Here is a 12567-nt window from a genome sequence, read left to right on the forward strand (position 1 = left end):
TGTTTATTGTATATTGTGATTAATTGTTTCGTTTTAGCATCTGCTTTTTAAAAATTGGTTTCTTATATAGAAACCCCATGAAATGTACGCCCATAAATATGTCTGTCAATACGCACGGACCCCCGAGACCCCAAAAGAGCTGTGAACCAATCAGAGTGCAGATTCTTAATACGGCGAGTCAGTGTTTGCCTGAGGTGCTTGTTGTCTCGCGTGACGCGTCTGGTGAAAAGAAGTTAATAGTGGATCAGCGTTTGTAAAGGCGACAGTTTGTTGAGAAACTTCAGAGGAGAAGGACGCGCGCGCACTAAAACAAACTCCAAGCATCCTCGCGCATGCGACTGTCAGGAGAAATCCAACTCTGAATCTTTTCTTCACATTTTTGTCTCCCCAAAGACTTTACTTTTCCCCACAAGTGCCCGTGTTGACATTTCGAATCAATGTCTTGTCAATTTCCTTTAGCTCGTCGCTGATTTATTTTTCGGTCGAGGTTATTATTTTATTTTATTTTTTTGCCGAGGAGCAGTTGGAAATCTCAAGATGGACTTGAGACCTTCGCCGTTTTTTCTTGGTCTGATAATAGTTCTTAACGTTTTATCAGCAGCCCAGGACACAAATGAAGAAATCCCTGAGGGAGCGTCTACCTTGGCGTTTGTGTTTGATGTCACAGGCTCCATGTACGATGATTTAGTGCAAGTTATTGAAGGAGCATCGAAGATTTTGGAAACATCCCTCAGCAGACCTCAGAGAACTCTGTACAACTTCGCCTTGGTGCCTTTTCATGACCCAGGTATATCAAAACGCAAATTACCTTTAGTTATTTTCCGTTATTCTTTTTGCCCTTTTGGACAAAATTCTCATTCGTACTTATTCTTAGGGCAGATAGGAAATGTTTTGCTTGATTTAGGATAACATATTTCTTTCTCCCTATAGAGAACTTAAAAAAACATTATATAGTCTACTGTGTTTTCCAGTGAAACATCTATACGTCAAACAGGATACATTTACTTGAAAATCTCAGTTTCGTTAGATATTAAGACTTGTTAGAGAGTAAGAGTATATACATTTTTTTATTTATTGTTTAAGCATAAATCTAATGCAGTTTAGTTTGGTTTATTCTTTAAACAAGAAAAATAATTTTGATGATGAAGTAGAAAATAACTACATATTCTCTGAAAATAAAGTATTGTGCTACACAACTTTGCTTGTCAAGTAAATGTATCTTGTTTTAAGTATGTTTACACATGTAGCTTGTCTAAAAGAAGGACTTGTTGCCAGAAACATGACAAATCTGTTAGTTTGCTGAGAGTTGCTTCATGCTGGAGTATCTCACACCTACAGGAGGTATCAAAGCATTGTTTGTAGTGCCCAGATGTTCTATGTGCTGAATTCACTGTCATTATCATTCCATCTATCCAGGCAGAATGACATTGGAAGCATCTAAAAACCTGCTAGTGCAGTCACACTTTAATGACTGTACAGGACAGTTAAATACTCTAATAGTTGTAATAATTAGGTATTTTCTCAGTAGAGAGACATGGGTTAAGATTCAATATGTTGCATGCACATTTGATTTGTCTAAAATGAGGATGAAATGACTCGCACTTTATTTTTCTCTGTCATATGAACAGAGGAGATGGATGTATTTTGGCTTTGTAATTAGTTCAAGTACAAAGACAAATTTAACTTCTAATCTAAACAAAGTCTAAAAGAGAAAATGGCATGATAAAATTGCAAGGTAGGTAACATCTTGTGGTTAATATGGTACTAAGGATACAAAACGATGTATCTAGACTCTCCAAACGCCTTTGAAGAGTGAGAGAGAGTCTCAAAAGAAAGGATTGTCTCAAGAGATGTAAAGCCTCCCCCTTCTTCGTTCCAACCTGAATCTGACCTAGTGTGTCCAAATGCAGCATGCCAAATACATTTTCCATCCACTCCTTGGGGCGCTCAGGAATTTCTTTCAAGATGCACTCTGTATCTGGTTATTGCTTCAGAATGCACTGTCCACTGTAACTAACCCGAAAGATTTGCAACACAAAAGAAGTCTCTTAGAGAGGGAGAGGGAGCATAAGATTGCCTGTTCCTTCGCAAAATCAGTAAATCAGTATTCCAGATGTGTGCAATCATGTACTGAAATCAGGCTGTCATCTGTTTGTTTGCATTATTGTAGATCGTTTTACGAAGCCTTGCAGATGGGTGATGCGGCCAAAGGAGTGGAATATGCATTATTTAGACAACACATAACATGAGCAGCTTGTTTGTCAAGAAATTGTCAATCTGCGAGTGGCTTTCTGGATAGTGTCCATGTTTTTTATTGCATAAATCAAAAAACAACCCTGCTCCCAGGATAGGAAGGTTTGGATCAAACTCTGTTGACTGCTGGTTCTGTGTATATATTTGAATGTATTTAAATTAATATTAATTAGGTCATTTAGCACATTTGGCTTCAGATTCAGCCACAATTCTCAAGGAATTTCAGTAGTAAATTAATATCTAACCAACCACCAATTATTGGCTATGGATTCGAATGGTAAGGGAAAAGCCTAGTTGAGTTGTCCTACCTGTTAGTCAGACATTTGGGTCCATTGTTTTTATTTGTTTGATTAGCCATCCAACCCAAGTAAACATATAAAGTTGGTTTGTTGTTAGGTTGATTGATTTATTCAGGCCATACTAAAGTATGTGTGGATAAAACTCATGCATAGAGGCTAAAAAGCTTAATCCTCTAGTAACTCTCTTGACTGTAACCTGGAAGAGGAAATAGAAAGTCCCTTGGGCACTGAATAAGGGTTAATAGTCAGTGGAGGTTTCAATGAGTTTCAGATGTCCATAGATCTTTTAAAGAGCAGTTGGCCCATTGAGCAGTGTGTGGCCACATGCTCCCTATGCTACTGCTTTCCTGAGAGTCCAGTGATGTACTTCCCACACACGCATACTGTGCATTTACAAGTACGCACACATATAGGCCTGTAAATATTGTTGTAATCTAGTTCCTTAACTTGCATGTATTTAAATGTGTGTGATTTTGGGCCAAGATAACACTGTCGGTGACCAGGGCTGGACTGGGACAAAAAATTGGCCCAGGCATTTTGGCCCAGACCAGCCCACTATATGATCATAAACACCACCCATCTTTGCACGCCCTTATGCATACCAACTCCTATTCATTAAAACCACTAATGCCATGTAATAATGAGTGAGTATAGGAATGAGTGAGGGTTAACAGATGAAATAAGTAAAAATTTGACATTTATTAATACAGTCGAACAATACTACACAGTGATGAATCCTGAAACAAGCTATAAGCTGCATTGGCATAGCAATACAAGTGTTTCTTACAGGATTTTTGTTAAAACTATGGTGGTGGGACCTCGGTCCTTCTAGGGGGGTTGGGGGGCATGCCCCCCCGTGAGAAAATTTTGTGCATTTTAATGTTAAATTCATCAGTCTGGTGCACTTTGAGAGTTCAAAATTAAAAGCTCCAACCCATATTCAGTGTGCAAATTAAACAAAGAAAAATTCAAACCTCTTTTAGTTACAGTGTCTATTTACATTACACCTACTACATAATAATAGTTATAATATTAATCCAATGACAGTAATAGCCATATTTAGTAAAACAAATGCACTAAAAAATAAAGGAAACTTTCATAATTAGTGTTGTACCAATTTCTATACTTGAAAGAGATAAGCACATGAATATCTTTTATTTTGACGGAAACTGCATCAAGCTTTTATTTTGGCGGAAAACATAGTTTACAAACGCCTCTTATTAAATTTCTAGTGAATTGCGGTAATCGTCAACTATGCAGATGTGGAAATAATTATGACATGGCCTAAGTGTTTTGAAAGTAGTTCTGCTTACCGCAGGCTCTACACTTTCTCATCTCTCTCCTGATCCTCCTCACTATCATCTTCTGCCGCTGGAGCTGATGAAGGGCAGAAAACATATATTTTGACACAGTTTACAGTGTCTGCTTTACGGGCCTGGTTCTATTTTTTCACGCTATTTATCTGCACATTCCTTGCGTTTCTTCTCCATCTCGCTGACTATTTTGACAGATACACACTGACACTGCTGCACGCTCGCTCACTCGTTTAAAGTTGTGATTTGGCCAGCCCAGTGTCAGTCAAGAAAAGAGCCAATGGGCCGCTGATCTACGTGTTTCATGGGCTGGTCTGTCAGAAAAAAAAAACGTACACTGACTTTTTTTGACCAATGCATTACACCGGCACAAACCCAGCGCCGCCAATTAAGCAAAACAAAACAAAACGAATGGGCCACCGATGTACAAATTTTATGGGCCGTAAAAAATAAATAAAAAAAAAGTATGTATGAGATGTATCGACCCAAAAAGCACGTCGGCCCACCGGGAAAATGCCTGGTATGCCAGTACTGGACTGGACAATGGCCAGTCCAGCCATGTCGGTGACTTAATACTAAAACTATTTCTCACACAATTTCTCACTCTTTTCAAGGTTTTGCATTTTCATTAGTACTTTTTAAATCATATTATTATGTCCACGCTTTGAATGTCCAAAGCTTCTGGACAAGCTTTAGGGAGCTGGAGAGTCAGATCAGAGACAATCAGGAAATTGTCTTAAAACTGTCAGGAAATGTCGTGACAAATAATATAACCTTCAGACAGAGAATAAGCAGAATTGACATTCTTATGGGATCATTACGCCAGGCTAAATTTTTCCAGGTTCCTGAAGATCCTAATGATGGCAGCTGGGTGGATATGAATATCTTTCACCTGCCGCTTCCAAAGCAAATAGTTCCCTTTGTTTTTCTGTAGTAAAAGAAAAAGAATTAGCTGTTTTGGTATGAGCTTTATCTCACTATCTTTCTACATCGCATCGCAATTAAAAATAGCTGAACTGAGCAAATAGTTTGACAGCGTGCTTTGTGAATGAACACTCACATGCATTAGCGTAGCTTGTGGGGGGACCAGGGGGGCCTGAAAAATTGTAAAAAAAATTTTTTATTAATATTTTCAACTCAAAAGTAATATGCAAATAATGTAGTTATTTTAATACATTATAAATGGTTAGTTTGTAATTAAATTAATAAATCAAATCAACCCCTAATGCCTCCACCAATCTCATTTGCGTAAGAAGTTGTTGCTTGACAAATCTGCATTTTGGCGGACAATACCCTATACTGCTGTTTATAACGTACAACAACTGCAGATAAATCTGGACCTAACCAAAATAAAGGCAGATGCTGATGCTGTGCTTGATGACTCCAGACCCAGACCAGACCCAGGTGATCCACAGGACACTTGGCGGCTTTTGCATTAATGTCAGGAAGAGGACCATTTACATCCAAATGTTATTTAATTCAAAAAGAACAAAACGTAAACATAGATTTTAGAATATAAACTGCTTAATTGGCCATTTTCAGTAAGATATAATAAATATGAAGTGTTTGTGTGCCTGTTATTGTGCATTTAACTTTAATCATGCCCAACAGATATCTGTTTTAAATCACTCCTACTTTGAAATTCGGTTGACAAACATTTAGGATTATTTTCAATGTGTTTATTGCTAGCCCTGCCAAAATAGATGTACTTCATGCATGCTGCGGCTCTACGTAATCAGTAAACCACTTAAATGGTAGCCTGCACGGAGTGTGAATTTATAAATTTACTATAGAAAATAAAAAATGTATTTAAAAGCATGACTGACTAAATTGACTGGCTTGGTTTGGCCCCTCAAGCTCAAATATCAAGCTACGCTTATACTGACATGCTTACAACTAGTTGATAATCACCTAAATAATTTTAAGGAGCATTGCAGCTCTCTTCACTCTGATTGGTCGCATCTGCTCCCTTTAGTTAGACCAGTTACCACTGTTTCAAAACGGGATAGGAGGAACATTGATGCGTGCAATGCTTTTAACATTTTCAAAGCTCATTCCTCAACTAAACAGCTCTTTGACCCTTTTGGTGCTCGTCTTTAGAAGCATCATTCATCTCGGAATAAGATTACAAGGGGATTGGCATGAACACAGCCCGTAATGATGCCATTAGGCAGGAATTTGTGACGGTGGGTGGGGTGGGTTAAATGGGCTTTCAGAATACGGTGGTGTATGGTGTAATTCTTCTGTTTCATCTCTTCAATGATGAGGAGAGAATAATATTACACTCTCTAATTTGAGAACAGTGCGTTTTCTGATTCCAGTGCCTCAGGTGTTACACAAGGAGCCATTTTCAAAAAAGTGCTACTGTACCCAGTAGTTACTGTTAAGCACTTAAAACTATTCAAACAACCTAATGTTTAAATGGGGACTCGACATATATCAAAAGGTTTTTTTTTTAATTCCGCAAGGACACATTAAATTGATCAAAAGTGACTGCAAAAACCTCTAAAATGTAGTAACTGTAAAGCACTTAAAACTATTATTATTTTAAATTGTAATAATATTTCACAATAGTACAGTTTTTTTTACTGCATTTATGATTAAATAAATGCAGCCTTGGTGAGCATAAGAGACTTCTTTCAAAAATATTAAAAAAAATCGTACTGACCACAAACTTTTGAACAGTAGTAAACGACAAGTATTATGAACTATTTGCTGCATTTCTTGGGATTCCATCTAGATTGTGACCATATATTTGACTGTTGATTGCGCTTTCTTTTGTTTTGATTGGACTCTGAGAGATTCTGTGAGCTTTTGTGACTGGTGCAGTGTAAAGGTCGAACTCTGCTGGGATGTTGAACTTGAGATGAGTTTGGAATGAAAGATGAAAGGGCAAAAGACGACATTTGGCCTGAGTATGATTTTAAGATGTTTGAAAGACAAACATGGATGCCATTAGAGCATAATTGCATTATAAGTCGGTGGAAAATCATAGGCGCTTTTTCAGATGTTGAGAAGTTTCACTTGCTTCAGGCCAAATAGTTGCTTATGCTTTTTTATTGAAGTACTTTGATATCAAGCATACATTTTTTATTCTTTAAAAAATGACTAGATAAATACCTCACTGAGCCATACTGCCCTACAAAGTCAAAATACACTCAGTACACAAAGTTGATTTATGGATGAAATTGGGGATGTTAGAATATGATCTGACAGATATGTTTGGCTCAATTATGCCATTTTTTTTTTGGTACAATTTTTCTTAGTTCTACTGTTTGTGGTTCTACTAAGTGAGCTTTTTAGGGCATCATAATCTACCAGTTGATTTAATTTAAAGTTTTGATGTTTAAGTTGGTTATATTATTAAATTAAGTTTGAGAAATCTTTAGAAGTTATTTTGTCAATTTTAGTTTCAAAATGCATCTCTGTTACCTAGGCTACAGTACAACCTAAATTGTCTTACAGGTCTAAACTGGTAGATCTACATTACATAGAGTTCAATTCCGGTGATCTGGAGAGAAGAATCAAGGCAATATTAACATTACATTAGCATGATCATCCTATTTAATTCCCCTGAGACCCACCAGCTCATTTTTGTTTTCTGTTGAGGACATTTATTTTTAGGTCGACATTGAAGTCCGCTAGTGTCACTTCTTCAGTATTGTGACGTAAATCCGAATAAAACAGCTTCTCGAACAAGCAAAAATGTAGGGCAGGACTTGATTTTGTCCATGGGGAAATGATTGGATTGTTGTAAAATTGTTGTTTGCTATTGCTGTGATCTCATGTGAGTGACAGGTTGCCCTGCCCTCGTGCCAGTAAACACATCATCAGAGAAGAGAAAAGATTAACTAACCAAGAAGGAGGGGAAGTTATTTTGATTAAAGATTATGAGGGCATATGAATTAAAAAGAATAAGTAATTTATAATATATACTGCAATATTCCATTAAAAAATAAGAATTGTCAATTGTGATTTCATAGTGACTTTAAGGGAATTTAAAGGGAACACCACTGATCTGACAGTCCTGGGGCCTCGTATATAAAAATTGTGTGCAAACAACGTAGATGCAATTCCATGTCAAAAATAGTCAAATGTGAAAGCATTTCTCAAAACACGCTAGGTTCTAGGGAGTTGATTTCTCAGCACTTCACAACTGGTTATTATGATCAAAACTTTTTTCAGTTTTTTTGCTCTGATTGGGTGACTCATTTGGTTTGTATTAATGGAATCTATTTGTGCCAACCCTGTTTAGTGACATGATTTTGGATGATGTGAGTCTATATTTATCTAATCAAAATATTAACAGGTTTTTTTCTATCAAGCATGTGAAATGGGTACATTTTTGTTTGAAATTAAGCATGTGGCATGCTTCTTTTCTGTCGTCAGAGCTCTCTTAAAGGATTAGTTTACCCAAAAAAGAAAATTCTGTCATTAATTACTCACCCTCATGTCGTTCCATACCCGTAAGACTTTCTTTAATCTTCGGAACACAAATGAAGATATTTTTTATGAAATCCGAGAGCTTTCTGTCCCTCCATTGGGAGCAACGCAACTACCACATTCAGGGTCCAGAACGATAGGAAAGACATCATTAAAAAGTTAGTTCACCCAAAAATGAAAATTCTGTCAGTAATTACTCACCCTCATGTTGTTCCAACCCCTTAAGACTTTCGTTCATCTTCGGAACACAAATTAAGATATTTTTGATGAAATCTGAGAGCTGGATCACTCCTCCTGCAGGCTTATGGACACCTTAACTTGCTGGCCCAGAAAATGTATTAAAGACATTGTTTATATAGTCCAAGTGACTCCAGTGGCTCAATCTTAAGTTTATACAGCGACGAGAATACTTTTTGTGCGCAAAAACAAACAAAAATAACGACTTTATTCCACTTTTCATTTCCTTCTCTCTGGACCTCGAGTTTTTTTTACGTAGTGTAATAGCGTAATGCGTCTGTGTTTCATGTCACCACGTATCACACATGACCAGAGTCGCCCAATAGTGAGCCAATAGTGAGGTGACGTGCAACACAGACGCGCTACGCTTAAACACTACGTAAAAAGACTCGAGGTCCAGAGAGAAGGAAATGAAAAGTGCAATAAAGTCGTTATTTTTGTTTATTTTTGCGCACAAAAAGTATTCTCGTCGCTGTATAAACTTAAGATTGAGCCACTGGAGTCACTTGGACTATATTAACAATGTCTTTAATACATTTTCTGGGCCAGCAAGTTAAGGTGTCCATAAAGCCTGCAGGAGGAGTGATCCAGCTCTCAGATTTCATCAAAAATATCTTAATTTATGTTCCGAAGATGAACGAAAGTCTTTCGGGGTTGGAACAACATGAGGGTGAGTAATTACTGACAGAATTTTCATTTTTGGGTGAACTAACCCTTTAAGGTAATCCATGTAACTCCAGTGGAGTCTTCATAACCTCAAATTTTGTGAAGTGACGCAAATGCTTTGTTTGCACAAAAACAAACCATTCTGATTGGGTTTTAAATTACTTTTGTTTTACGATTTTTAGCACACTGTGGGATGTTGGTGATTTCATGTACTGATTTGGATGGGATTAGAATCTCTGTAATTACGGTATTACTAATAGTGGTTGACCTATTACTCGCAGGTACAATTTTCCTGCTGCCCTATATGCTGCCAAGTCATATTTATGTCATAGTCCCTCTGTACTGTATGTAAAATTAATGTAGCATAGGCTATCAAAATACCTAGCCTATACCAGTTGACCACTAATTACTATTGGAGTATGGATGTATACATAAAAAAAAAAAACATTCAAATGATTAAGTCCTATACATAAGATAAAATTATACAATTATGAATATAATTAAGGGAGGATAAGATAAGGATTATACCTGATGGTGCAACAATAGTGGTCATTCTGAACAGCCTGTGATTAGGTTATTGATTTAATTGACTTTTTTCATTGGATGTGAAGCCAGCAGTAAATGTTACCAAATATCTTTGTTTTAGTTTTTTTAACCCAGAAATTCGGGGGGAATGTCCAAATCCATAATGAGATGGAACAAGACATTTAGCTTTAGTTACAGTTTGACAAAGGTCAAAATAAATGAGAAGTGAAAAAATTATACACACAATCACAGACCTTCCTAAATCCGACCGGAGTTAGATTTCTCAGAGGAGCTTTAAATTAGTTGAAAATCAGTACATAATTTGTTTAGTAAATTTTATGGAGGCTGTGTTAGGAAAAACACTGACATGTTCCAATTAAGCATGTATGTTAAAGGCTCATTTACCTGACATCCTCCTCAGGGGAAAACTTGTCTCATCCGAATGAGATCCAGCTTTACACTGCATCTGACATGACATGGGTAGTTTACAAAAAGACAACAGCTGAAGTGCTTTCAAGAAGTGAGACCTTCTTGTTTTAAAATGTTTAAAAAAACATTAAATATTTGTTTTTACATCATTAAAATGTCTAGTATTCCTAGAAAAACATTTCGAAAGATTGGAAGTAGCAAGAGATTTCTTCTTAATGATTTTATGTCCTTTTCACGGATTTGATTAGCTTTCATGTCTTTTTTCATCTCTCCCCTGCTCTCGACCCCTGATTTGCATTCCTTTCTGGGTCTGTCTATTCCTGTCTTTCTTCATCCCTCTCTGTCTTCCCATTTTTTTCTCCCAGGGGAGTCGCCGTCTCACTGCCGAAACATTTCCTGAGCGGCTGAAAAAACGCCACTCAGCTCCCAGCTGGCATGTCAGCATCTGCTGTGTCTGTGTTATGATCTCTGGTCTGACTTTTGGTTTTACAAAGCATGCGATGGAGACCTTCTGACCTTCAGTTTAGGCTTTTCTTTAGAGGCCAACCTGCTGAAAGTTTTGTGGTGTGAGGCTGAGAGAAGTGTGAGGAAATGGATGGTTAGACTGAGTCCTCTATGGGTTTGTGGTTTTGAGTGAGCGGAGCATGTGTGTGGTCGATGATTTGGCCAATGGTGCCAGGTCTTTGTCTATAAGATATCTGACACAATGAAACAAATGTACTTTACATCAGAGCAACATTTGTTGTGAGTTTATGCACTTTACATCACATGAAGTGGTTCAACAATAATCTTTTTTGTTTTTTGTTGGCCCTTTTGGGCTCATATGAATATTGACAAATGCTTTGCACCAATTTACAGTTGGATTCCATTACACTTGCCATTGCCATTAACAAGCTCATACTGTACCAAAACTGGATCAACTTTTGCTGTAAAACCGATGATATGCAAAATGCGAGTGATTTGTTTGTCACATTCATCCTTTTCAAGCTGATGATGCCAATACACTTGGGATAGCAGCTATGTTATCCAGATATATAGGCTATCATTACTTTGGTCACAATTGTAAACCAACAGCGTTTGCATCTTACAATTCAGTTAAGTCCATTTATGTCATGAGAAAGTTATGCAACCAGTGACTTGGCAAGGCTTAAAAACAAATGTACATCAACTACCACTCTATATGTTAGGGCCAGCAGTCTTACATTGCAGCCAATGTTTCTGCTTTTTGAATTATTCTATGTTGAGAGTAATAGAAGCCACATGTTATGTAGATACCATTCATATGTTGCTGAGATGAGCTGATTTATAGTGAAGCATTGCTCAAGAAAAGGACCAAGAAACTTTGAACAAGGTCCAGACTCATTTTTTTAGCATATGACATAAACTGTGTGTAAAGTTTACTCTTATTTTAACTGTTTTAACTTATTTTAACTCTTCTAAATATGGGCCGTTGAGTCAAATCTTGAGTAAAAAGTCAAACAAGAGACTTTTAGACAGTCAGACATGTCCTAAGGGCTTAGCTCTTACGCTCACTGTCAATAAACCTTCTGAGTATCCAGCAGCAGTGCATGTTGGGAAGAACATTTTGCTCAATGTACCTTTCCCACTTGTGTGAGGTTTACTTGTGTATTTTAAAGACATATCCCGTAAGCATAGTTTGTTATTGAGGTAGAAAGACAGAGAAATCATCCTTCAGAAATCATTCTAATATGCTGATTTGGTGTTTAAGAAACCAATATTATGCTTAATATTTTGTGGAAATGGTGATACATTTTTTTTTTCAGGATTCTTTGAATAGAAGGTTCAAAAGAAAAGCATTTTATTTCAAATAGAAATCTTTTGTAACATTATAAATGTCTTTACTGTCACTTTTGATCAACTTAATCCTTGTTAAATAAAAGTATTAATTTCCTAAAAAATCTTATTCATCTCAAGCTTTTGAAAGGTAGTATATCAATTGAAAATTACTTTTTTTAAATACTGTAGTATGTAATAACCGTCTTCATCTGCTTTTGCAGTTTCTCACTCGGAACACAATGTAATTAAAGTAGATTTGTGTATTTTCTGAACACATTTTGTGGTGCTTGCTCATTTACAGTATAACATGTTGCCACGATTCTAGGGTATTGTAAGTTGTTCTTTGTGGTTGGCAGGGTGTTTTGGGTGGCTGCTAGGTGGTTGTTTAGTGAACCAAATCGACAAATGAGCCCACCTCCAATTCTCTTTGAAAAGTCTCCTACACATGTCTCCTTCAATGCAAGTTTTTTGGATATTTTTTTACTTCAGAAATCTTGTCCGTATATATATTCCCTCCTCATCTTGTATATAGTTGTATAATGGCTGATTACGTACTTTGGGGGGAATAATAAGCTATTGTCTTATAATAGACTTTAATTATATCC

General features: G+C 36.8%; 1 protein-coding gene across 6 annotated transcripts in view; it reads left to right on the forward strand.

Moving 5' to 3' along the window:
• Positions 1-400: 400 nt before the first annotated feature.
• Positions 401-12567, forward strand: part of hmcn1 (hemicentin 1) — a 116537-nt gene continuing 104370 nt past the window's right edge. For all 6 annotated transcript variants that reach the window (XM_081377750.1, XM_081377753.1, XM_081377752.1 and 3 more), the window contains exon 1: positions 401-787. In XM_081377750.1, the coding sequence (XP_081233876.1) occupies positions 538-787 (250 nt within the window). In that variant the 5' untranslated portion in view covers positions 401-537. The remainder of the gene's footprint in view (positions 788-12567) is intronic.

Source organism: Scardinius erythrophthalmus (assembly GCF_964197995.2).
Source record: "Scardinius erythrophthalmus genome assembly, chromosome: 11".
NCBI classification, from domain to species: Eukaryota; Metazoa; Chordata; class Actinopteri; order Cypriniformes; family Leuciscidae; genus Scardinius; species Scardinius erythrophthalmus.